Raw genomic sequence first — 25,227 nt, 5'->3', positions numbered from 1 at the left:
GCAACCCGCCTGATGGTGATAGAAAGACGGCCGAGACCGTCATTGGCGCGACGAGTGGCGCAGTCGGCCATCTAGATCTGCTGATGTGTGCTAAGGCATTCCATCCTGGGTATCGCGCCTCCGTAAAGGGCCATGGTCAGGTATTGTACGGATGGCGTTCACATTTATACGTACAACGACTTGAAACTATCCTCGTGTGTCTCAGACGAAGAAGTACCAACCCAATCAACGGCAAAATGTCTATCTGAGTCTGAGATGGTAACAATGCTACTCTATAGTATCAGCTTCCTGAACCTTTGGGTCAGCGATGATGATGTTACTCAATTCCACGCGCGTCTCGATCTCTTTGCACCACTGTATGCGAACGGCAGAGGTTTCCTCTATTCCCAACGACATCGAGGCCAAAGAACAGCAATGCAACAACGCCGCCCCGGTACCATTTAGGCGATACAATCTGGCATCCTGATCCGCAGATTCAAGGAGGGACGGCATTTGGAACACTCCTAAAGGCCAATATTCAACTATCAAGAATATTTATTCACATGAGGACAAGTATGACAAGGAAAATAGAGGGTGAACCGCTTGAATGAGCGTTAGCAAGACACCTGCGAAGCCGGCCAGGAAGATTCAGGTCGCGAAATGCTTTCTGCTGGATATTTCCGCCATTACCTGCAATAAAGCGCAGGAGTACAAAGGCAAAGACAGCAACATAACCAAGGCCCTGCTTAGATTCTGGGCAAGGAAGCACAGGCTTTCGCAACCCACACCTTTTGCGGTATTTCTCAGCGTGGCTTCAACAATGGTGACAACTATCCAGACGAACAACGTATTACGGTTACAAAATGCCGCGACGAAGACATGGATATACAACAATGATCTTGTTACGAAGGGTGGTTGTGAGCTCAAGAAGATAATACAACTGAGAGACAGGAATCTCAACTGCGGTGCTATTTACAAAGCCGTCCGCTGTATCAGCGAAGAAGGTGGAAGCAATAGCATTACTCCTATTGAGAGATATCGAACTCGCAACGAAATCATCGAAGATGATCGCGATGCCCAGCGTATCTTGAGCGTACGTGCTGCTGTCGCTGTCGATACTTCCCCTGCTGAGGATTACGCTCGCACCGTCGGCCAGGCTCATGTTCGTCGTCGTGCTTCCCAGGCTGCTCCTGCTGGCGATGGTTCGACTGCCTTTGTCAATCTTTTGTCGTAGGTACCTACAACAGAAACCCTCTATTGGGAACTCTCAACTATGAAGTGATACGTGATGAGTTTGCATTGAAGTGTGCTCTCTTTACCTTGCTGGAGCAGTCAATCAACAGAAGGTCAAACTTGGTGATGAATTCGGTGTAGGTGTTTACATTGGCTCGAGGCATAAGGATCTGAGACCTTTTGGAATCGGGACCCTAGGCTACAAAGTCAGAAAACAACAAGCCACCCAACCAGACCATGGATTCCCTCTAGGCTGTGGAAGCCTTTGGGTTACTGATTCCCTCTTTGTACTTGAGCGTTTCTCCAAGAATCCAGACTTCAACGGTTCTGTTGCAAGGATAGTATGCAGCCCTGTCGACTCTAGCTGATATAATACTGACGAGCGGAATAGGCGAGGATAAACGGAATTGTCGTTCCTGTTCACGGCCTGGTCATCTGAAGCGCTGCACTTCGGTATGTCTTTAACCCATGTGTACGAATGATAACTAACAGGGATGAATATCCAGATTGTAAATAATGATCTCTTTGGTCTAGCCGTCCTTCTTCGGGATGCTATCATAGACCTGCACAACGATACGTCTTCTCTCAATATAAGTTCCTGCCACTTAATGCAACTGGCTCTGGCTAAAGTTGTCTGGCTCCGAGGTTTGGTACCTACCATGCAACTGGCTCACTTCATCGACACGTTTCCTAAGCACTTTCAGCTCTCGGACAAGTCAGAGGATGAGAAGATATCTACATGGTGAACAATTATTTGTTCACAATATCAGCATTGGAAAATATGGCAAACATGGTGTCGTTGACAATGTCATGCCATACCTGGAATGCTTCGACATTGCCACTTTGGTTACAGGATATGCATTCCGAGACTTAAGTGGATAAAGAGATAAAGTCCCATTGCCTTCAAAGGTGGAGACGAATTATCCATACAACTTCACCTAAAGAATTTGGAGTCTTGGCATTGCTTCAAAGGCCAGAAGAGCGAAGTCCTTTCTAAGACAGAAACGGGAGAGATAAGATTTCACCGGCTAGACTGCCGATGGGCGAAACCTGACAACCATTGGCAACAGTTCCAAGATTACCCTCGACGTTTCTGGCGCCACGTTCTATCACGACTCTTGGACAGATTTCCATTTCAACATTCGAAACCCATACAATGTTCAAAGCCCAAAGACAATATGGACGGAGCGAACCAGGTAAATACGATTTATCTTGGAATAAGCCCAGTCACTAATGAGAAGTAGGAGCACCCCCAACTATGCAGATGCAGCGTATGCAACAGAGTATTTTCGACAAGATCGAAAGAGGCAAACTCATACTACTGCTATCTCTGGCACCACCACCACCATCCTTGTGTCCGATTCCTGGTACTTTGATGCAGGCTTCTTCGACATCACCAAGGGTAGCGTCTCTTATAGGAAAGTTCCTCTCAAGGAACTGCCCGATTCTCTCTTTCCTAACAAGATCGAGCAGACATCACACACCCTCCTCATATGTATGGTGTGCAGCGACCGTCAGAATCACAATACCGTCGCCACCTGTCGCCCGTTTTGTCTTCTCAATTACAGAAAGATAAATTCAACGGAAGAGGAGACAAGGAATGTCATGATGAAGACGAACGATGAACGAATGAAGCACATCAAGGGCGACTACCCTACGGCCACGGCCGACGTTCTTCGACGCAAAGAAGCTTGCCAATGATAACCCAGAGGCCTGGGAGGGATGTTTGAATGCATACAGACAGAAATTCACCGACCCTGAGGCTTTTGCTCTTAACTGCGCTGAGAATGATCAACATGCTCGCGACTTGCTCACTTACGTCATTGCAACGGACTATTGCCGGATAAGCTTGTCTCATTGCCTTTAGTCCTTTGTGGTAAAATATCAATATGCCTACTTTGCTGCTATGAATATCGATCTGGGGCTGCGAAGCGGGATGCGCCTTTCAGTGTGCACTACAGCCACCAGGTACAAACGTGGTTCAAAGATCAGAATGCATCCTACGAAGGGCAGATACATTCTGCAACAGGAGTCTATGATCCAGAGTCCATTCCAGGAAAGTAAACTGTTCAATCAGTCGTTGGCCATCGACAATGCAAAGACTCCCAGTATCAAGAGGTACGCAGTCCTGTTCAAATCACCGGCCTTTTTTGTACGTGGGGATGAGACTCCCATGGTAAGATACGAACAGTCAGACATTCTCAAGGCCATGGGTCAGCTTACTGAGGCCACACGACCGCATCCACTTGTGGTCGCTCAGCCAGAACACCCATCCCAGTCTTTCCTTACGTCGCATACATACATGATGTTGGGATTCCGAGTTCCATTTCAACTGTCCAACTCAATGGGACCATGTTCAAGCAGCTACCTCTGCCATTCCACAAATCAGCCAACCCATTCGACCCATCAATGCTGCCCTATATATACTACAATCCCAGAGACGATATAGTGCTGGTGGAGATAGTTAGACCAAGAAGCTAGACCTTTTCTGACTTCTCAATCATTCAACACTTTCGGCATATCGTTTTCAATATGCAGAAGTTAACCTACGACAAACTTCCCGTCACTGTCAATATCACCAGCATAGTCAACAATCGACCTGTTATGGTGTACTTAATGGTACCTACTCCTGTACTAGGGAAGTACATGCCGAAGCTTACCTCATGCCTCGACGTATACCCTACGTCGATTGAACAAGCGGAAACCGTTTCCCTCTCGCAAACGCAGCATGACTCGCATGAGATTTTGGAAATTTACCAAATGCATCAAGTCATTCCAGAACGCAACAATACAAAGCTTTATACAAGATTTACCCAGATTCCTACTCGAACCTAGGAGATTTGGCGCCCACCTTGGATCTTTCGAGGGGCTGGATCGGGCAGTACTCAATTAAAGTTTAGTAGCCATATGATGTGAGAGTATTTCTCGTAGCCATCAGCTACTCCCGTCGTACGATTCACCACCAACGCAATCTCGGCAGGCCAGAACCTCGACTTGACCCAGACAAAACGATGACAGTGGCCACCTGGCAATACGGCAAGCGCGGCCATGAGGAAAGGAAATATTCCTTCTGCAGGAAGAGGTAGAGATGCTCAGAGCGCCAATCAGACAGGAATAATGGACTTTTCCATCTTGGCTCTGGAGTCATCTTGAAGAATCAGCACCACAGCAGTACTTAACTTCGCAAAGGGTCCGATCAATAGTGTAAGCTAGAGCGCTGCTTATCTAGGATTCGAAACAACGGCAGGTTACAAAACAAGGTCCTTCAGTTTTCCAGGGACCAAATTGCGTTGGCTGGCACCATACTTGTTAAGGATGCCCAGAACGGCGACATTAACTTGGTCAAAGATATTTCACTGATGTTACAATATTTTATGACATGCCAAATCTGCTCTGGGAGTTTACAAGGGCATTCTCAATGGAGACTGAGGAGGATACTTCAGGAGTTGGGCAGGCGGAATCAAGTCTGCTGGCGGCATTATTGGCAAAGAGCCCACGATTCTGTCACTCGTAACTCAACTTCGACTCTTTCCTCCCACAGTGTTTATGCATCACGAGAACACATATTCCGCTGACATGGTTCTATGATCATCTCGACGACCAGGAGGACGGCGATAACGACAATCCTCCACGGCGACCGATTGCTCTCCCTGATTGCAAAGGCAACCCGATACTGAGTGACTCTGAGGCCGACCAGTTGGTCTCTCTTATCTTCAAGATGGCGAAAAACGCCGACGGAAGCTATGAAGTCGCAAGTAAGTCGATGATTGTTATTCACTCGACAACAATGCTAATATCTTACAGTACTTATGCTTGTAGCTGATACAGGCATCGGGAAGACGACGCTGATAATTCAGACCGTCTCTGTCTTGTTCGTCACATGGCCCTACTGTATTGGCAAGTTTGCCCACAACGTGATTCTCAGAAGAGAGAATACTGGACTAGCCAAACAAGTGGTCTGCACGCAACTGCGTCATCTTCACATTTGCTCACGAGGTTACCCAAACAGTCAACTTCAAACGAGCTGGCTCCCAACGAACTTACACGACTGTGTCAATCTCCCAACATTGAAGAGTGTTCTGTACACTTGATGGCCTGTGCGATACTGTCCTTCAACAAGTATTCTTACCTTCAGACTTGTGGTGCACCGCTGGAACATTTGCTTCGGCCAAGAGCCAATCACATAAGCATCACTCGAGCGGTATGTATGAAGGTACCATTTACGACAATGGGAGAAGTTGGTATACAAGGAAGCTGGGGTCTTCGATCCCATCATCACCGAAGCTCATCGCCAACGCTTCAATGCTAAGTTATTCGAATCATGGTCAAGTCGTCATGGTATACAAGCATAGGCTGTAAGCCCGGCAAATCCTATGAACATGGTGGAAATGATGACGGCGATTATACTCGGCCCTGATTGAGAACTGGAGCATTGCAAGGGTTGTCATGACGAAGAACGCAATGAAGATTGTTCGGAACATGGCAGCATGGGTTCCCAACACCAGGTCGGCTCTGGACGGTATTGCTTTTTCAGCCCTGTGTCCCGATGCGGTGACTCTCAGCACCGCAAGCATCGTTACTCCTACGGCCATTATGAAGCTTGATGCTACGATATACCACGGTGCACTTGAGGACACTTCTTGCATCCCCGATGCATTCTACTGGACTTTCGTAATGATATTTTGCGAAACGCGAGGTTCGATTGGAGAATTGTGATCAGTTGGTGGTTATAGAATCCACAGACCAGAGCAGGATCGTCTTTACCTCCTAGTATTCTTATCATCGCCACCTTTGGCTTGTCCTCTTCATCAATATGGAAACCGGCGATACAATCATCACTGCGGAACTTGGCAGTGTATTGTTGAATGAAGAAAACAGCCGCTTTACAATTTGTCTGTAACAATCATTTTCCCCGACCCTCCAGAGACAGAATGCCTGACATAACGTCGCATGCTACCAGCAAATTCAAGTTGATCCATGATGCTACCGGAGCTATGGATTATCTAGAATGAAAGCAACGAAGAATATGCTAACTGGGTATTCAACGGTGAAGGCATTGCCTACAACACAGTCAACATATATCGGCAAGCTTCCAAAATTCGCGTCTCAGAAGAATGAGTATTGGAAAGGTCTAAATGAGAGCCACCCTCAGCATATTGACGATACTTTCAATCCGGAAGTTGTCGAGAATCTCAACCCAGAGCAGCCTCCCCCAAAGGTGGTCGACATGATGATTCTGGACCAAGCTACACAAGCACAGTCGATGATCTGATATGGCATGTTTATACATGTACTTGAACTAGTGTACAACAATCGCTCCTCGTATACACAGTATGCACAAGGCAACAATAGGCACTACTATTATCCCCAATCGATGGACGAAGCGGGACGAAAGATCCCCTCAGCTCGACAATGCAGGGGATAAGGTGCATGGCATTATCGTACATTCGCACTGACTGGCCTAGGGGCCTTCACCTACCATTTACAGTTTTTTTAAAACCGTAAACCGCCTACATCGTCAAGATGTTGCTAACCCTAAGCCAAGCATTGGCTCACGCCAACGAGGAGTTCACCGACACCTCAACGGCGTGACTGGCGAGAAAGTCGACGAATTTCTGTACCCGAACGTCAAGGCTGCTGTCTAAGAAGCGATCCAGTTATCAGCGGAAGAGGGGCAGCAGGGATACAATGGACGACTTGGGATTTGCAAGGAATGTGACAATGGAGGAATTGAACTCTGTTGCATACACAGACTTTGACGATCCTCGCTACATCACGTTTTAAAGCCTGCGAAAAGCCCTCTTAAACGATATACACATGAGATCGAAAACAGTGTCATCATTATCCATACTGGAAAGTCTTTCCTGGTGAAGTAAACAGACCTCAACACTAGGTCGTCAACATCAACCGGACATTTTCCAATATCGGCTGAACTCAACACGGCGGCAAGCAAACTTCCACAGAGTAAACAGGAACTCAACGATGAAACTGGAATGCTCTTGCGAACCACAATTATCACGATTTCTAGCTTGTATGATAACTCTCCAAGGTTTTGCTTGCCCAGATCCGAAGCGATTGTACATGTGGCCAATCCGAAAAGAACAAGAGCTCCAGTCGCCTCGTGGGGAACTTAACCGCATCTGCGCGTATCCTTCGCTCAGGTGGTACCCTTTGAGAGGATAGGAGGCATAGATCCATCTACTAGGATACTTCATCAGTAAAGCAGGTTAATGGGGCTAAAGATACAAGCGCCTTGAAATGCTACAACGCCAACGGGGATGTTGAACTGTCGGTCTAAAGCATGAATCATGGCTCCGAAATTGTTCATGCAAGAGCCTGAAGACGACACACAATACACCTACTTGGAGGCAAGGGAAGTCTTTTTTGACTTGGCCCTGATCGTGCATTATAGCACACTTTCAACCTGTATCGACGAGGTAGCATCCATCCAGAGTGTGTGGGAGCTACTCCGACATGGAAGCGGTGGAGATATTGAACGAAGCCCACGACGGAGTCTAGGACGCTCTGCGGCAGACGCTCAACAAGGTGAAGCGATACCACGACATGCAGGGACGTGGACTACTCCAGCGACATAAGGTTATCCGGGAATGCGACGCTGGCGTTAGAGTTGTTGATATGATGCGGGCGCGACAACTGAGCGAATACTGGCGGCGGTGAACTCGCTGAAGGAGCCGGACCAAAAGTGCGAGTGGGCGTGATTCCCACAAGGTCACAAGCCACCTGAGGTTCTAAACACAACCGGTCGCATGTAACATTCGAGCAGCTTGGATCCCAAGAACCCAAAGGTATATATCCTAACTCATTTTGCAATCATCGCTCTCCACGACGCTCTGATCGGAATGCCAATGTCCCAAGACCAGACTACAATATAAACAGGTCTTTCTCTGACATGGATCGAGAAGAAAGCCATTCTTCTTCTGAAAGCCAATCCGCTGGAGTGTCCTCATATACGCCGGAAATATCGTCCAACAGTGTCGCTAAGAAGAAAACCCAACCTGGGCCGGCCTCACATCGGGAGTTTCTGTTGAAACTTTAGAAGTGTAGTGTTTACCTCTACCTTCAGACGGCGCCTCTTGGCCTATTTTGAGGCATTCTTGAACCTCGTTACGACTACAAAGAGGCCATGTTGCTGCCCGTCTTGCCCCTCTCGATCATGCCAAACCGAGGGGATTGGTTCACGATACACATCCCTCTCGGACGAACTGCGTCGGGTCCATGATCCATTCAGTGATACTTCAGGAGAGAGGAGAGGTTCGCCCAATGTCATGCATTATGTTGGAGCTATCGAGTTTTCCCGAAGTGAAGCCAACCTCCCAAACAGGATCCAGAGTCTTTTGACCGCGGAACGACCCCGCTGTGGTTCACGAAGATGTTACCTCTGAATCACTGGCGATGACCTCGTCAGACGAGACTTCAAAGCTGTTCTCGAATTTCATTCACTCACACTTCAATCCTAAGCACGAGTCTGACGATGATGACTCGGCCGATCTTGGGGATGTCGGAATGGAAACGAAACCTCGGTAGCAACTTCGTATTTATATAAAAACCAGCATCCAAGGTCCTCACCCACACGTCAGGACATGGTTATCCCAGATGGAATCTCTGCGTTATCGGTTAGTGAATATCATCAGGACTATCCGAGATGAGCTGCACAATGCAGAGAGATTGCACATGTCTATCTACGATTCGGCAGCATGAGTTTCCCTGCGAAAGGTTTGATGAATTGATGGAAATCCCTCTTTCCACCTTAAAAGGTCAATAACTCCTCGAGGACAAAATACAACGCTTCTCCCAGCCTGGTGCAGCACAACCTCTTACCGCTGAGCACCCAACCGAGCCACTCCATTTGGGAACTGCTGCCTCTGCTTTCAAGGGGCAACAAACTGACGAAAAGAATGAGTATTTGCTCTGATCAATCTTCGCTTACGCAAGAAGATACACAAAGCATATCTTCGAAAAACAAGATGATGCATTTAGAGTCCCCCGGGTATTGTTGGCGCTATTTTTGGCTCTGACTGGATATGTGTTATATGTCATGAGAAACTGTTAGTGGTTAAGATCAAAACCGGTATTTTGCTGCTGCATTCCGACTTCCAATTGATACTGAAAAGGGCAGCTATGACAAAGCTGCGTTCTTGGCTCTTTTGGCAGAACTTATCAACATGATCCGGTTGGCAATAGTTGGCTTCTTCGTCACAACGCCCACCAAGAGACTATTCCGAATACACCTGTCATGAATTCCATCATTATGGCCATATCAAGAGAAGATACCACAAGTTCAAGAACGACAACTCGAACCGATCATGCAACGGCAACAGAGGACCAATTCACAGTCACGCCGCCGCCTCTGGGGAAGCCGCGACTGATGAAAAGGATAACTTATCCTTTGCCTGCAGCGCCGGAAGATCTGTAGATGCTATCGTTGAAGCATAAGAGAGATTTGTCGTCGGTTTGTCAACACCAACGCCGACGCCGACGCATCGCGTACTGTTTCTCTTATTTATTCAGTTGCATGGATGACTACTCCCATCATCTATCCACGAGGGTAGACATTCAGCTTCTAGTGCTTCCCGGAGTAATCAACTATAGTGTCACCAAGCCGTCCGAGCGGAACAATTCTGGCGGTAACAGAATGATGGCCCAAAGACGCGATACTGGAACCGGAACTGGGACCTCGATATGGCTATCGAAACAGCATTCCGAGAATTTAAGATGATTGACGCACCGATCATGGAATTCCCCTGTACCAGGTAGTAGGTTAGTACTAACCTACCTACCTAGGTACTTGGGTACCTGCTGATCGGTGCATTTGTCTCTTTCTTTTTGAGGCGGCACTTGTATCTTGCAGCGTTCACATCTACTATCGACCACAGAGGGATGACCACAGACGGGCTAACAGATCGCTGGTGGCAATTAGGTAGGCTTCCGTCTTTGCCAGCGCTATATCTGGTTCACACCACTAGTGAAGGGAAACGTTCAAGAACTGACAAAGAAACAAACTATCGCCGGAGAGGAGCCTGGGGCGTGGTTTGGGCAACATGCCTAGCTGGCAGTACGGATATGGATGTACAACATTGAAGACGAAATGCCATACCATAACCATTGCCACTTTTGGATAATATTTAACAGGCTAGGTACCGTTGCTCCCATTGACCTGGGGACGCTGAGAACTACCTTCAGTTGGTTGCGAATTGGATCCTATTCACTTAGAGTTCCTCGCGGGTCATTGTCAGTCATGGAATCTTCTTGATTTGGTCTCTGACGAGGATGCCTTTAAGCTCGTCAAGTCTAGCGAGCGAGACAGCCACAAATGCGTGATCATGGGCACATCTTATGGTCAAATCACTCACGTTCTTCCGTTCTAATGGAACAAGAACGAGACCAACATTTCAACACATTCTATTTACGAAACCTGCCCACTGTAGGCAGCCATCGATTTCGATACGACTCTATTACGCCAAAGCAAAGAACGATGGCCACGACATTGTCACTAGACAGCAGGTGTGCAGAGTGTCATTCCGAAATGATCACCAAAAAGGAAGCAGTTGACCCGGAGAACGAAGTGGTTGGTCGAGACAATCCACCACGACTAGATGGTACCTACTACCCGACATTGACTTGTTCATGTTCCGGCAAAAAGGCTGGCGACGAGGACACCAGCATCCCGGACAATCAGATGACGATATGGAGTTGGTTCCGTATGGCGCACATCTTTTCACGCACCCAGTGGTCAATAACATCAGGTCACATAGCTGAGCTCAAGCAAGCCATGGAGCATGCTCAATCTTTACGATGGCCTACACTCATACTGGTCACATGCCCTTTTCGGTTTGCGATGCACGGGCATGACATTGAGAATACCCCTTCGGATCGGATGTCTCTTGAGGGAATCGGTCAGTCATCTTGGACAAGGGCCTGAGTCACTACAGTCGATCAGCAAGCCAGCCACCAGGCTCTACAGCAAGCGAGAGTGTTATTACTGCATCTCAAAGAAGTCACGACCAAGCCACAGGCGGTACAGGATATGTTGATCTACCCCGATCTGACGACAGCTTCTTTCTTCTGCAAAAGCAAACTAGGTGCAACCGCGACAACAAGGACGGTTATAAACTAGTTCCTCTTGGACATGGGGGCACAACCGCTTCCAAGAATGAGAAAGAGATGAGACAAAAGCCTTTATGATGGAGCTTGGCAACCGAGACAGATACAAATGTGTCGTTACTGAGCTGGGCAATCCGGAACGGGCCCATCTATTTCCTTACTCTGCAATCGAGAATCAGCATGTTTCCAAAGTCAAGTGCTACCGCATGACATTCAGCCCCAACTATGCCGATAACGACATTCACAAAGAATACATCGGATCATTCATCCACGAACACCAGACACATTGACAAACATGCAATTCTGTACAAAGATTTCTGCAATGCCTGAGTTGACTGGGACAATATGAGCTCCAAAAGACCAAGGATGAATTGGTGAGATCAAGTAGATTGTGCAACAACTGTGCTGCACCGATCTAGTATGATCTCGGCAAACCTATTATTAATACTACTTTCGCGGCGGTCATGGCCAATCTCCGAAGATGAAGAAGCAGCGTGTCGGACAGCCACACGACAGTATCTTGGAAAGACTAAAGCCTGCACCAAACGGAAACGCGCCAGGGATTGCCGCATTGAGGGTTACAATCTGACCAGAGTTGATGTTTCAGTGATCTGCGACAACCCAGACATTGATGCTCCTCATACTAACCTCGATGCTAAATATGCCAAATTGATTCAGCAGAACCGAGAGATGAAGGAGAAGGAGCTTGCACAGAGAGGAGGTACCAATGGGGCGGAACCGAAGAGGCAGATCGACAAGTTCTCGGAAGGAAAGTATCGTCACGATGAAAGCACCGAAGATATCTTTCCTCTTGGTCTCCTGTACGACTTGGTACAGTTTTGAAGACTTCTGAAGCTAAGTTATGGCTACATAGCTACTCTTCCATCCGAATGCCTCGTCATAACTGGAGAATTCCTGCGCATCAACGGGTGAAGGAAGTCGCACCTAAGCGGAGAATCGTTCGTGACCCAGGGCACCATCAGTGCCCCAAGGGCCACCTCCCGGGCAGTAGTCCAGTCCGCTGGAGCACCGTCAAGCTGCCTGTAACCCGAACCTGCCGACAATCGACGAACATGTTCGTCAGTCAGGTTCTAGAGCTCCTCAGCAAAAGCCGCCTAGTAGTGGCGGAAATGTATCTGAGAGAAAGCCTAAAAGAAAGCCGGCCTAGGTCCAGGCTGAAGCTAGAACGGAAACTCTCACCACAACCAGGAGCCGAATACAAGGAGGTTGGACCCCCATCGACGAGAATCTCCCGCCAAGAAACCAATGAACGCGTCACACCAGATCTCCTACCCGCCCCCAGGACAATGACCCCGATTCGCACGAGCATCTTACTACTGCTATATTGGCCGTCACACTCATACTACATACCAATTCATATACATTGGAATCGATGTACAGGAACCATTCAAACCGGGGTATCTACACCAACCGCCCCGGTCAACCCCCTAACTGATGAAGGTCAGTACTCTCCCGATCAGGGAGTCTACCCTCAACCGTGGGGACCAAACCGATGGTATTTGTGATGCTTATTGCATGAGGATCGCCTGGGCTTAGGAGAAGACGATGTACACATCCCAATCCCAGTGCTACCTTCCTTCTACGACGGATATCCCAGCAATTCTTGTATCACCAGGAATTCTGCCTCAGCCAGAAACGATAGAAACGGTCTACCGCCGTAGATGTCTTCCCGTCTGGCCCAATTCCGTGGCAATGAGGCTTGGGTCGGCCCAGATGTCCTTCCAAAGATCATCGCAAATACCAAGGATTTCGCAAAGAGATCTGCGATGCCCACAATAACACAGTTGTTGGCACACCAAACCTTCTGCTATCTGCGCGAAGAAATCAACCATGATATCAGTGCCTTCTTTCAACTTGAATTCCTCGAAACGTCTGACCCAACACATCTTCTCCCAAACTTCAGGATTTCCACCAACCGATGAAAATCACGACGAATCACCAGGTGAACTAGAATGGCGCTCACTGAGTCGTCTCGAAGACTGAGCAACGATCATCTTTGATGGTTGGGATCACTACCATTGGAATAACGCAGTGCAGGAGATGCGTCAACAGAATGTGGCACGACTTGAATGACTCGTACAACGAAACGAGATGCTTCCTATGCGCGGGCCCGTTTGTGGAACAGGCACCATCGAAGCAAGACTTCACTGTTCTCTGTTTTGGAGATGGAACATTATCAAAGATTCACGGTCATCTATGATGTGAGCTTTGTATCAAAGTATGGGTCCTGTTCCATTTTATAACCATTGAATGGCCAATGAACAACAAATTAACTGACCCGGACCATCAACTTCGCACTAACATCAGGGTCGCGATGGACGTGTACGAAGAAACGGGCTCAGCTACGATGCTGGAAAAAATGAAAGAAGTAGCAAGACAAGCGTTGGGTTGGAAGACAAGATCAGCCACAGAAGAATTGAGGACCGCGATATCCTGCCACAGGACCCCAAGAGCGCGTCGCTCGAGTTGGTTCAGGCGGAGTATCTGGGTAGTATCTATCCTAACTCCACCTCGGAGTTGAGACATGCGCACGATGGCCAGTTTCCTGCCAACAGATCCATGACTCCCAACTCTCCAGTGGTAAATGAACACAGACGGCGAGGACTACACAACACCTGGGCTTTGTTAACCACCTTGGATGGACGCGTTTTGACAGGTGTGGCAAATCCCGAGCTGGCCCATATCTTTCCACATTCCGCACTCAGGGGCAGCAAAAAAGCCGAGAAGCAAGGCGACAAAAAAGCCAAGATCACAGGCGACAACTGTGCCATTATGAGAGCCTGCTAGGACGTGACGGCGACGATGGTCGATCGGGACTTCCACAATACATACGTGAAAAACATCGACAATGAAGCATAGGCAGGCAAGAGAAAGACACCATGGAATTGGTCAAGATCTGCAGCGCCCAACCTCTTTGAGTGAATGAACGTCAAGATGATTTTTTTGGACTGAGCGAGACCGAAGGACATGATGATGTGTTCTATCACGAGAAAGGGCTGAGATATATTTATCACGAAACGCGGAAAACATCGCCTTTTTCGAATTTAATGTCAAGGAGGTTGGACTCAGGCACCCAAACAACATAGCCTTGCTCAAATTTGCCATCACCAGCCCTTTGCCGCATGATCAATGCTGGTTTTGGAAGCGCGTCGAAACAGACGTTGACAGACGAATCAAGCTCGCCCTGCGCAACATGACCGAGCTACCGTGAACTTTTCGATACTTTCACCAAAACGGCTGCCTTGGTAGCACACTGTAAGTTATACTCATCCCATATCTAAACTCCATGCTGACACAATCAAGTCCTTCGCAATCCAACGTGGACCGTCGCAAGTCGAAGCGTAACCAACGATCCAAGCGAAAACCGAGAACTGTACAAGGGCAGCGCAAGTCAAAGAGAATGACATTCGTTCCAACGGGCCTGGCTCGACCAGATCACTGGGACAGTGAGGTTTTCCCTGAGCTGAGGCAGTATTTTTCGGCAGGAAACACCCAACCTCGTAATGAGGTAAACTACGATGAGTCAATGTCTTACCACTATGGCGGCGAGCCTGTCTCTGACGATGGCGATGACTCTGGTAAGTTTGATCTAGGCCATCAACTGTTGTCTCGCTAACATACCGTCCTTCCCCAGACTGTTTACGTCAATGACAACATGGACATTGTATTCGACGTCAGCGGTGTAGCCACTCGAAAGTGCAGACCGTGTCTGATCGTCGTGGTAGTTAGCTACTCAGTTTCGCACTCCCACGATCGCGTCGGTATGTCTTCCCTAGCTTGTGTTGTCTACAAATCTGACCATTCTTTAGGCCGATAAGGATTGAATCCATTGGCGTGATTCTCAGCTGCTCTACCTGCGAGGTCGGGACACCAGTTGCTCCACCTAGCGTGCAGCGGGTGCAGTTTTCGCTATTCAAGAGGAGGTTATCGTTCTCGATCGTGCTGCCAAATTCGACAATCACCAGCTAGCGTTTTCCGTCGTCAAGCACTCATCAGAAAAGTCCAGTGAGTCATATTCTGATCTTCCAGGTCGCAAAGCACCTCCTTGCAAGCGCGTGCTCGGGATTTGGCGCTTTGAACATCGCCACGAGCGACCTGTGTCCTTTCTCAAAGATGCGCCATTGCCAGTCGCGCGAAGCGAATTCCACACCGAAACGTTAAGCACAACTACACGATGAAAGGGTATCAGGTCCAGGTCCTGAACCAGAAGACGAAAGATGCTTTTAAGGAGGACCTGGCAAAGGCTAGTCGCGTAATCAACAACTACGCAGCTCAGTGACCTGACTCTACCAGCAATATTACCCTTCTCAAGCCATGGAAACAGGCACACAGGAGTGTTGCAAACCCTCAGCCAAACAGCAAGCAAGATTGTCTGATTGCCGGACAAAGCCACGGACAAGCAATAAAAGCCTAGATTAGGCTTCTATGTGTGAATTGAAGGAAATTGGGTATATAGATCAAGGAAAATTCCTCTGAAAAGGTCTTCTTCTTGTCATCTAGTTATCTAGTCTATGTCAGCTTTTACCCCGATTTTGTCCGTGTTGATGACTCAGATCCTTGAACCTTGTAACAAGGAGTTTGGCCTACCCTGTTTCTTGACGATATAGACAATTGGAGTCAATCTGATTCAGAGTTTTGCCGGTCTTATAAAGAGTGTTGTCGCCTCAAAAAAGGTATCACTGGGTGCCTTGCTTCACCAGTTGACACCACCTGAACATGATGGTGCATTCTGTCACCTGCCGACATCCCAAGGTGTCGAATTACAAAAAAGAAAAAGGAAAAAAAGAGAAAGAAAAAAAAGAAATACGAGTCGTTTTCTTACCTGACTACGACTTAATGCAGAGTTAACTTTGGCCCTATTTGATATAACCTGTATACCGTTTATATCTCAATATGACTAAAGACGCAGGCCGGTCTTGACTACCTGTATACGAAACTGATACCGAAGGATAATTCTTTGTTATTGCCGACGATATACCGTGATAGATTCGAAAAAAAGAATAGAAACCAAGTTGATGCCTCTGACTTGACTGATGCGCCTGACGGATGGAAGCAAGGAGCAACATTCGAGTTCGAAAATTGGAATGGAAATCCTGGCGGCGTTCAAATCACTTCCAGTCACCCTCCGAGTTAGCTCATGTCTAACATGGTGTTTATTTGTGCTGGGGACAATCTGGATCTCGAAAGTGCAGAAGTTGAGGGGAACAACATGTTGCAGGTGATGGTTAACAGAGTCGCTGTTTTTGGTGTTTTTGGGGATAATGAGATAATGAGATAATGGGTCAATGGGTCAATGACAAGATCCTGGGCGATCGCAGAGCAGCATGAATACTTTGTCTTCTGGGTAACAGGGAGAAAAGGTTTGGGGTATAAAAATACAGAAAATAAAGATATGGTCTGAACTGCATAAATCCTTTCTACCTCGAGTGGTGACTTTCTAGTATCCTAATCGGTATGTGGAGAGACCAGTGTTGTAAATATCTGCAGTTCCCCGAGGTTCTTGACGCTACAGCCACCCTCCAAGCTAACTTGTCGGGGAACAACGTCCACAATTAAGCTTAGTTGGTGCGTCGGGAAGCGAACCAACGGGTAATCTTAATTTCAAGCTTCTTTTCTCTACAATCCCAAATAATGACCACTTCATTCTGCTGTGCTTGTAAGTCCCTTGCTTCCTGATTCAATGCTGACAATGTCGAAACATCCAATTGGAGGACGACATGCCTGTAATTACAAACAATCCTCTGTTGTTCATCGCCAAGAACTCATGATACATTGGTAGACACGACATGTGCGTCATGATCATTTCTCAATTGCCGTAAACACATCCCGAACACTTGAATCGTGGGGTGTTGCGTTGCATACATGATCAGCAAAAACTATACGGATACGTACAAACCAATCTGGGGTGGTCTCTTCCATCGGGATGTGGAGGGTGGATCATCTCCAATACCAAGTAACTTGAACCTTTTCTCCAACCTCAAGCTTGCGCTTCTCGAGATATTTCCCAGCAATGGGGTCACTCATGACTGATCAAGTCTCCAGTCTTGGCCATCCGATATACCCACAGCCAATGATACCTGTTACGTATATAATACCATCTTCTCTGGTCGGTGATATTTTCCATGGATACTCTCCGAGCAACTGGTTCCTAAAAGTCATGGGATTTAACAAAAGGGCCGAAAACTTATATGGGCTCCCCGCATGTTTAAACGGTTTGGAGCATGCATCCGGTTCCTGTCCCCAGATTATTCCCCGCGTTTAGACCACAACACCACCCAAGTCATGCGAAGACTCACCCGTTTAGTCACCTACTTCCACCGAACCATCGGTCTACATTCTTGGCATTGCGGGAAATGTCCTTCTTTTTACGTAGTCTATCCTTTGTCTACCGATGTTTAGCCATCCTTCCGGCGTAAGGACCATCGGCAAGCTTCGTGATTGGATCGGTGTCTACAAGTAGAACTCGGATATTGTGGTTTTCATGAGAAACAAGAGTACGACACTAGATCTCATGTTCAAAGGTTAGGCTAGAGTAGGCAAGGATCTAGATGGTCGGTCCGAATAAAGAGGCTGATGATGGGATGAATTGCCAACCTACCTGAGGTACCAGAAGAGTTGATCTCCCGAGTCTTGGGGTACAAAAATAACTAGCCTAAGGAATACGGCCTAAGTATTATAAACTGGCCTACTAATTTCGTCTCGCATGCTGCTAGCGGCCACTTGGACTAATACGATGATGAAAAACTTGGACATGGGAAAGCTTGGCGACATGAAGAGACTTTAACAGGAATCAAGTATATAAGATGAATGTCTTGTCTAGAACTACTCAATCCAAGGACTCGCTCTCTTATCCACTACCCCCCTTATCATTCTTCACCATGTGGTCCAGTCTCCTCCTCTTAGGAGGTGTCTCTATGAGCATCGCCAACCCAATCATTCGACAAGATGCTCACCCTGCCTACCGTAACAAGACTCTCTGTATCGACAAGCGTGTCGATGACTTGATGTCTCGTATGTCATTAGAAGACAAAGCTGGCCAGATGTTCCACGCTCGCACCGTGGTAGTCAACAACACCTTTGACGAGACCGTCCAAGGATACATCACTGACAAGCGCATCACTGCCTATGTCTTGAGCGGTGGTGTCAACGATGTTCGTGGTGTCGCAAACTGGTACAACGAACTTCAAAAAGTTGCCCTCAGCACACCCCTCGGCATTCCCATAACTATCTCTTCCGATCCTCAGCACGGCTGGACAGATGAGAATGCTGTTAGTGTCGTCGCTCAAGGCTTCTCTCGATGGACGGAGCCTCTTGGTCTCGCTGCTCTGCGATCACCCGAACTGGTCCGTACTTTCCACGAAATTGCCCGAGAAGAGTACACTGCTGTCGGTATTCGACAGGCTCTTCATCCTCAAATTGATTTGGCTACTGAGCCAAGGTGGGGCCGTATCACTGGTACCCTGGGTGAGGATGCCAACTTGACCAGCGCTTTGGTGGTTGAGGCTATCAAGGGTCTGCAAGGTGACAAGATTGGCCCTCATTCAGTTATTGCCACAACGAAACACTTTCCAGGAGGCGGTGCAATGGAGAACGGAGAGGATTCTCACTTTCCTTGGGTAAGTAGAGATTCGAACGGTTCTGATATCGTCTAACAATGTTATAGGGCAAAAACGCGACTTACCCTGGAGACAACCGGGAGTATCACTTGCAGCCCTTCAGAGCTGCTATTGCTGCTGGCACTCGTCAAATGATGCCTTATTACTCTCGTCCCATCAATACTTCGTGGGAGGAGGTTGCTTTCGGCTTTAACAAGGGTGTTGTCACTGACCTTCTCAAGAAGGAGCTTGGCTACGAGGGCATCGTCGTCACCGATTGGGGTATCGTTACTACCCGATTCTGGGGTCTGGAGGATGAGACTGAGCTTGAACGTGCCCGTCGTGTTATCGAGGCTGGATGCGACATCTTTGGTGGTGAGACAAAGCCAGAGCTGGTCATCGAGCTGGTCAAGAAGGGACTCGTGCCAGAGTCTCGTATCGACGAGTCTGTCCGCAAGCTGATGAAGGAGAAGTTTGAGCTTGGACTCTTTGACAACCCATTTGTTGATGTTGAGAGATCCGTTCGCATTGCCGGCAACGACTACTTCAGCCGTCTTGGAAACGAGACCCAGCGCCGCGCTTTCACCATGCTTACCAACAAGGACGATGTCCTCCCTCTCCCTCTCGCCGCTCTCGACGCCAAGTTCTACATCGAGGGTATGGAGGCTGAGGCCCTTGAGCAGCGCAACCTCACCGTAGTCGACAAGCCCGAGGACGCTGACTACGCCCTCCTCCGTCTCGCCTCACCTTTCAAGCCCACCACTGCCCCCGGTCTTCCCGCCATGATCAACAACGGCAGTATCGAGTTCAACACCACAGAAAAGGCTCGCCAGGCCAAGATCTACGCGACTCTACCCACCATCGTTGATATCAGACTGAACCGCCCTGCCGCCGTTCCCGAAGTCGCCGAGAACGCTGCTGCTCTATTTGGTAGCTACGGTAGCAGCCACGATGCTTTCTTGGACGTTGTTTTCGGCACTGATGGTTGGGGTCCTGAGGGTCAATTGCCTTTCGGTATGCCTATTTCGCAAGCTGCTGCTGATGCGCAATTGGGGGATGTGGCGTTTGATGGGGAGGTCTTGTTCAAGTATGGACATGGATTGAGGTATAAGGATGTTTGTGAAAGCTCTTAATTTGGGAGTCATGAGATATGAGATGATGATGATAGCTTGGCCGATAAGAGCCGTAATAAATACGAGTTGTTTACCCTACATACCATGAAGTAAGGTCTATTGAGTTGTTACTTTTTTGCATGCATGCATTCAACAATGTTTCACTAATTGATTCTGATGAATATAGCTAGACCTGGAAACGTATGTCTTGCTGGATGAGACAACATACTGTCATGGTTGCGAACGTGGTAGGTAATAGAAAAGTGACTTCCTAAGTCTGAGGATACAAAAATAAATGGCTTAAAGACGTGGTCCAAACAGCGTAAATTGACTGACTAATTTCGTCGCTCACGCCTGCAGCATCATGTCTAATACCCTAGACCTGGCTTAATTAACTAATTTCGAAACCAGTGAATCAATAGGAGAAACTGTTCAAAGCGTCTGAAGCATTGTTTCATAATCTCCGAGACGACTAGCCAATGCTGCCATGACAACTCAGCTAATATCTGCAAGGCAACCTTGACAACCCATTGTGGAATGAAGCCAGAAAATGATTGTCTTCAGAGGCTTGCATTGAAGAATGTCGGCAGAATGGCCCGATACTACAGTAAGTACATACAGCGGAGATAATAGCGGGCTTTAGCCATTGTTGGCCACCATCACATGCAGGGGACAAGAGGGGAACTGAAAAAAAAAAGACTCTCTTCAAGTCCCAACAAAAGGATACAGTCGGCACTACCGGGCATCACGTGACCATGAATCTTCTAGATTCTTTTGACACAAGCCCCCCTGTCAATCGCAAGCAGAGCACAGGGATTGGATGCATTCATAGTAAGCCCTGCCGTAACAATAGATGTTCCGTCTGGATGCGGCGAACCCCGGTCGACGGGAGACGGAGCTAGGATGGATAAGACGGTCCATCCATATACTTGACATCCATCCAATCCCATCACCATAAACCATTTACTTTGTACAACTACCACCCCAAACACCACACCCTTTCGCCATTAGCGGGCGACGCTCTTCTTTGGAGAATCTCAACTTTACATCAATTTTTGTTACCTTCTTGTCATCTCCATCTTACTCTTCCTGCAGTCTCCGACATCGATCGATACTAATACATGCGCCGATAAGAAATTGTACACTACAACGTATCCGCCACTTGCGAAACTCTCCCTACTCTCAACCACAGCTCGCCATGAGCGCTTCTTCCATCGTCGCTCGTAGAGCGTTCGCCCGGAACCCCTTGATGGGAAATGGTGAGCACCGCCTTTTTCACCGATTCGATTCGTTGTCCTCTTGCTAATCCACCAAAAGCCCGGGCCCTCTCGCGAGGTGTTACTCCTGCCATTCTTGGTCGCCACGTCAGTCGGCATGCCCAAATCCCCGCCATCGCTCTATTGATCCCGCGGTCAATGAGTACCGATCATCACCGACCCGATCCCTCCAGCTCTGGCCCACCCCCGGGCTTCAATGCCGAGCAGGCTAAGAAACCGCTCCCCAAGTCCATGGTCGCCAAAAAGGAGGACAAGAAGCTTGAAAAGAAAGTCAACGGTTCCGAAATTCTAAAACCTGCCGATGCTGCCGCCAGTCCCGATGCTATCGCCGAAGAAATTGTTGGCACCAATGAGGGTGTCATGGAGAAGTCTGATGCCGCTCAAAAGGCAAAGGAGGAGAAGAAGCTTACCCTCTGGGAGAAGGTCAAGAAGGAGGCTCACCACTACTGGGATGGATCCAAGCTCCTTGTTGCTGAGGTCAAGATCAGTTGGCGACTAGCTCTCAAGATGGCCGCCGGATACGAGCTCACCCGTCGTGAGAACAAGCAGCTACAGCGAACCGTCCAGGATCTCGGTCGATTAGTGCCCTTCTCCGTCTTTATTATTGTGCCCCTGGGTGAGGCACTTCTGCCCCTTGCCCTCAAGCTCTTCCCCAACATGCTTCCCAGCACATTCGAGGGACAAAAGTCAAAGGAGGCCAAGGCTACTATCCTCCGATCAACACGTAAGGAAGTCAGCGAATTCTTGAGACAAACACTCGGCGAGGGTCTACCACTCAGCCAAGCCACAGCACAAAGGGAGGAGTTCTCCAACTTCTTCCGCAAGGTGCGCGCAACAGGCGAGACACCTACTGCCCAGGACGTTATCAAGATCTGCAAGGCTTTCCGTGATGATATGACCCTCGATAACCTGTCACGACCCCAGCTTGTATCCATGTGTAAATACATGAACCTCAGCACATTCGGAACCGACATGATGCTCCGATACCAAATCCGTCACCGTATGCGTCAAATCAAGCGTGACGACAAGGCCATCAGCTACGAAGGTGTTGACAGCTTGACCGTTGCCGAACTCCAAGCCGCTTGTGCTGCCCGTGGTATCCGAACACACAGTGTTTCTCCTGCCCGCATGCGAAACGACCTCCAGGCTTGGCTCGATCTCCGTCTTACGGAGGGTGTTCCTTCAACACTTCTTGTCCTGAGCAACGCCTACATGTACGGTCAAGGCTCAGGTGAGGGTTCTGGCCAAGTTGAGGCTCTTATTGGTGTCATGTCTGCTATTCCCGAGGAACTGTACCACGAGATCGAACTCGAGGTTCACAGTGCTGAGGGTGCTGCCACTAACAAGCAGCGACTCGAGGTTATCCGTGAGCAGCAAGAACTCATTGAGGATGAGGCGGAGCAGGATCAAGCTAGTCAAAGCTCCGGTTTTGCCACTCCTCGCGACACAGATGATATCGATGAGAAGGAGGAGAGACTCGCTCAAGCTCAAGCCGAGGGTCTTGGCCGAAAGCAAGTTAGCGAGATGGTCGAGGCCGAGACTGAGTTGGCCAAGGCCGCCGAATCTGCCAGATCATTAGAGCAGGAGATCCAGGCCAGCTCTGGTTCGTCTAAGGAGCAGAAGTAGAGAAAGAACTAGCCTTTCGAGGCTTCATGTACCATGACTTGGGGGTGTTTCATATGTATGACTGTATGGGATGGTATGGCATCAAGGCGGGATGGGAAAGGCGCTGTGTCAATAACTGGGCCCAGCATTGAGAGGACCAGTATTACTTGTTTGGGATAGACTACTCTCGAGGCTGGGAAACAATAGATTCCACTGAATGATTTTTATTTTGTATATATAATTTTCTGCAATATATCAGCGTGAAGCATTTGTTAGTCTCTTGTTGTTGAATTGGTTTACTTGATGCCTGCTAGACCCTTGGCCAAGCTGCGTCATCGTCATTGACGTAGATCCTGATAGAGGGGTACTTGAGTAGAAGATAGAATTCATCACTACAACAACCATAAATGTAATCAAAAAGTCAGAAAAAATAGAGAGGGTAATTGAGATAAAATTCAATATTCCAAGTATTTTTCTGTATTTTTCCTAATCATAAACCTTGATCAATTGTCCAAAGTCTGTCAGCCTACAAGCCCCTCGTTATCTAATGGTCCCTGCGCCACATCCGTCCTCAGCTCCCCACGTCCAAACCACTTCCCAACTCTCTCTCTCAACTTAGCATGCCGAACTTCAACTCCCGCCAACTCCGCCCACTTTGATAACCTCGACCTTGAACCTCCCGGCTCTTCCCTTCGATTTAATCAACACATACCGAACCTCACACCTCACACCTACACACTGCGCTGCCCGCAATGACGGCAACGGAACAGCAACAAGATGACTTCTCAAACGTCTCGTGGAGCGAGCACGTACAAGAACAACAAACTCGCAGTGGAAGTGTTCCTGACGCTGAAGAACCAGGTCATGATATGACTGCGACAACAGGTCTCGAAAGAGATGCTCCGTCGCTGGGAAATGAGAAGCTTGATTGTACTGTTGATACGCCTATCAAGGAAAATGACGGCACCAAGGATGCTTTTGTCTCGTATCTCATCACCACTCACGTACGTAACTAAACCACTCCTCTGGTACAATACTAACGAATAATAGTCTTCATTCTCCTCCTTCCAGCGCTCTACTACCACTGTCCGCCGTCGCTTCACAGACTTTGTCTTTCTCTACAAACAGCTCACTCGCGAATATCCCGCCGCTGCCGTCCCTCCTCTGCCCGACAAGCAGCGCATGGAGTACGTCCGCGGTGATCGCTTCGGCTCAGACTTTACCGCCCGCCGCGCCAATTCTCTCCAACGATTCCTCAACCGTTTGTCCCTCCACCCTACTCTGCGCCGCGCCCCGATCCTGCACACTTTCCTCGAGAGCCCCGACTGGAATGCTACCATGCGCACCCGCGGCTCGCGCGTGAGCTCTGCCAGCGATCCCGGATCTGCCGGTGTGTTTGATAACTTTGCCGATACTTTCATCAACGCTTTCACAAAGCTGCATCGTCCGGATCGTCGCTTTCTGGAGGTCAAGGAGAAAAGCGATAAGCTTGACGATGATCTTGGACATATTGAAAAGGTCATTGCGAGGGTTGCTCGGCGCGAGACGGACTTGGAGGTGGACCTGCGTGATCTTGCGGAGCAGTTCCAAAAGCTTATTCCTCTCGAACCCCACGTTGAACCAGCGGTTCACGGCTTTTCTGCTTCCATTGAAGACACAGCGAGTCATCTGCGCAAACTAAAGGACATGACCGATCAGGATTACCTTGGATCTCTACGAGATATGCAAGCTTACTCCATCGCCCTCAAGAACCTCCTCAAAGCCCGAGAGCAGAAACAGCTCGACTACGAACAACTAACCGAATACCTCAACAAATCCACAACAGAGCGTGACACTCTTCAGTCAGGTCATGGCGGCGGTTCCGGCGCAGGAAGTTTCCTCCGTGCCAAGATCGAAGATGTCCGCGGTGTAGACCACGAACAAGCCCGTCGCGAACGCACCCGCAAGCTAGAACTCCGCGTCGAAGAGCTCACGCACGAGGTTGAGAGCGCCCGTAAAACGAGCGACATGTTTGACGACGAAGTAGTTAAAGAAGTAGCCGATTTCGAGCGCATCAAGAGGATCGAGATGAAGGCTCAGCTGGGTAGTCTAGCAGATTCGCATATTGAGTTTTACGGAGAAGTGGAGAGCATTTGGGCGAAGTACGTTGAGGAGATGGAGAAGCAGGGGATTACAAGCGCTTAAAGGGATAATGGTCATGGCGTTATAGGATATGGCGTTTGGGATGGGAAAGATGAGAGATGAGGGATGACTGATTAAGTAGCTGTCTGAATAAATATTTCA

General features: G+C 48.4%; 10 protein-coding genes across 10 annotated transcripts; all 10 read left to right on the top strand.

The window, feature by feature from the left end:
* Positions 1-586: 586 nt before the first annotated feature.
* FSST1_000330 (uncharacterized protein) lies at positions 587-1,213 on the top strand (the record flags this gene model as incomplete). The annotated part of the gene is made up of 1 exon (XM_083229380.1): positions 587-1,213. One exon carries the CDS (start codon positions 587-589, stop codon positions 1,211-1,213), a length of 627 nt encoding a protein of 208 aa, XP_083090512.1.
* Positions 1,214-1,706: 493 nt separating this feature from the next.
* Positions 1,707-2,913, top strand: FSST1_000329 (uncharacterized protein; the record flags this gene model as incomplete). The annotated part of the gene is made up of 3 exons (XM_083229368.1): positions 1,707-1,954; positions 2,283-2,408; positions 2,457-2,913. The coding sequence occupies 3 exons, from the start codon at positions 1,707-1,709 to the stop codon at positions 2,911-2,913; spliced, it is 831 nt and encodes a 276-aa protein (XP_083090511.1).
* A 292-nt stretch (positions 2,914-3,205) lies between these two features.
* FSST1_000328 (uncharacterized protein) lies at positions 3,206-3,680 on the top strand (the record flags this gene model as incomplete). Its single annotated transcript, XM_083229357.1, has 2 exons — positions 3,206-3,364; positions 3,534-3,680. The coding sequence occupies 2 exons, from the start codon at positions 3,206-3,208 to the stop codon at positions 3,678-3,680; spliced, it is 306 nt and encodes a 101-aa protein (XP_083090510.1).
* A 1,250-nt stretch (positions 3,681-4,930) lies between these two features.
* FSST1_000327 (uncharacterized protein) lies at positions 4,931-5,303 on the top strand (the record flags this gene model as incomplete). The annotated part of the gene is made up of 2 exons (XM_083229346.1): positions 4,931-4,967; positions 5,017-5,303. The coding sequence occupies 2 exons, from the start codon at positions 4,931-4,933 to the stop codon at positions 5,301-5,303; spliced, it is 324 nt and encodes a 107-aa protein (XP_083090509.1).
* A 370-nt stretch (positions 5,304-5,673) lies between these two features.
* On the top strand, positions 5,674-5,928 carry FSST1_000326 (uncharacterized protein; the record flags this gene model as incomplete). Its single annotated transcript, XM_083229335.1, has 1 exon — positions 5,674-5,928. One exon carries the CDS (start codon positions 5,674-5,676, stop codon positions 5,926-5,928), a length of 255 nt encoding a protein of 84 aa, XP_083090508.1.
* A 7,592-nt stretch (positions 5,929-13,520) lies between these two features.
* Positions 13,521-14,142, top strand: FSST1_000325 (uncharacterized protein; the record flags this gene model as incomplete). Its single annotated transcript, XM_083229324.1, has 2 exons — positions 13,521-13,556; positions 13,756-14,142. The coding sequence occupies 2 exons, from the start codon at positions 13,521-13,523 to the stop codon at positions 14,140-14,142; spliced, it is 423 nt and encodes a 140-aa protein (XP_083090507.1).
* Positions 14,143-14,548: 406 nt separating this feature from the next.
* Positions 14,549-14,971, top strand: FSST1_000324 (uncharacterized protein; the record flags this gene model as incomplete). The annotated part of the gene is made up of 3 exons (XM_083229313.1): positions 14,549-14,562; positions 14,605-14,610; positions 14,659-14,971. 3 exons carry the CDS (start codon positions 14,549-14,551, stop codon positions 14,969-14,971), a joined length of 333 nt encoding a protein of 110 aa, XP_083090506.1.
* Positions 14,972-18,233: 3,262 nt separating this feature from the next.
* Positions 18,234-20,083, top strand: FSST1_000323 (glycoside hydrolase superfamily; the record flags this gene model as incomplete). Its single annotated transcript, XM_083229302.1, has 2 exons — positions 18,234-18,971; positions 19,019-20,083. The coding sequence occupies 2 exons, from the start codon at positions 18,234-18,236 to the stop codon at positions 20,081-20,083; spliced, it is 1,803 nt and encodes a 600-aa protein (XP_083090505.1).
* A 1,177-nt stretch (positions 20,084-21,260) lies between these two features.
* FSST1_000322 (LETM1-like protein-domain-containing protein) lies at positions 21,261-22,965 on the top strand (the record flags this gene model as incomplete). Its single annotated transcript, XM_083229291.1, has 2 exons — positions 21,261-21,321; positions 21,380-22,965. 2 exons carry the CDS (start codon positions 21,261-21,263, stop codon positions 22,963-22,965), a joined length of 1,647 nt encoding a protein of 548 aa, XP_083090504.1.
* A 731-nt stretch (positions 22,966-23,696) lies between these two features.
* Positions 23,697-25,128, top strand: FSST1_000321 (sorting nexin-4; the record flags this gene model as incomplete). Its single annotated transcript, XM_083229280.1, has 2 exons — positions 23,697-23,948; positions 23,995-25,128. 2 exons carry the CDS (start codon positions 23,697-23,699, stop codon positions 25,126-25,128), a joined length of 1,386 nt encoding a protein of 461 aa, XP_083090503.1.
* Positions 25,129-25,227: the final 99 nt, after the last annotated feature.

Source organism: Fusarium sambucinum, chromosome IV (genome assembly GCF_050947815.1).
Source record: "Fusarium sambucinum isolate potato_lamoka chromosome IV, whole genome shotgun sequence".
Lineage (NCBI taxonomy): Eukaryota > Fungi > Ascomycota > Sordariomycetes > Hypocreales > Nectriaceae > Fusarium > Fusarium sambucinum.
The sequence above is the reverse complement of the archived record's forward strand: the minus strand, read 5'-3'. Positions and strand labels throughout refer to the sequence as shown.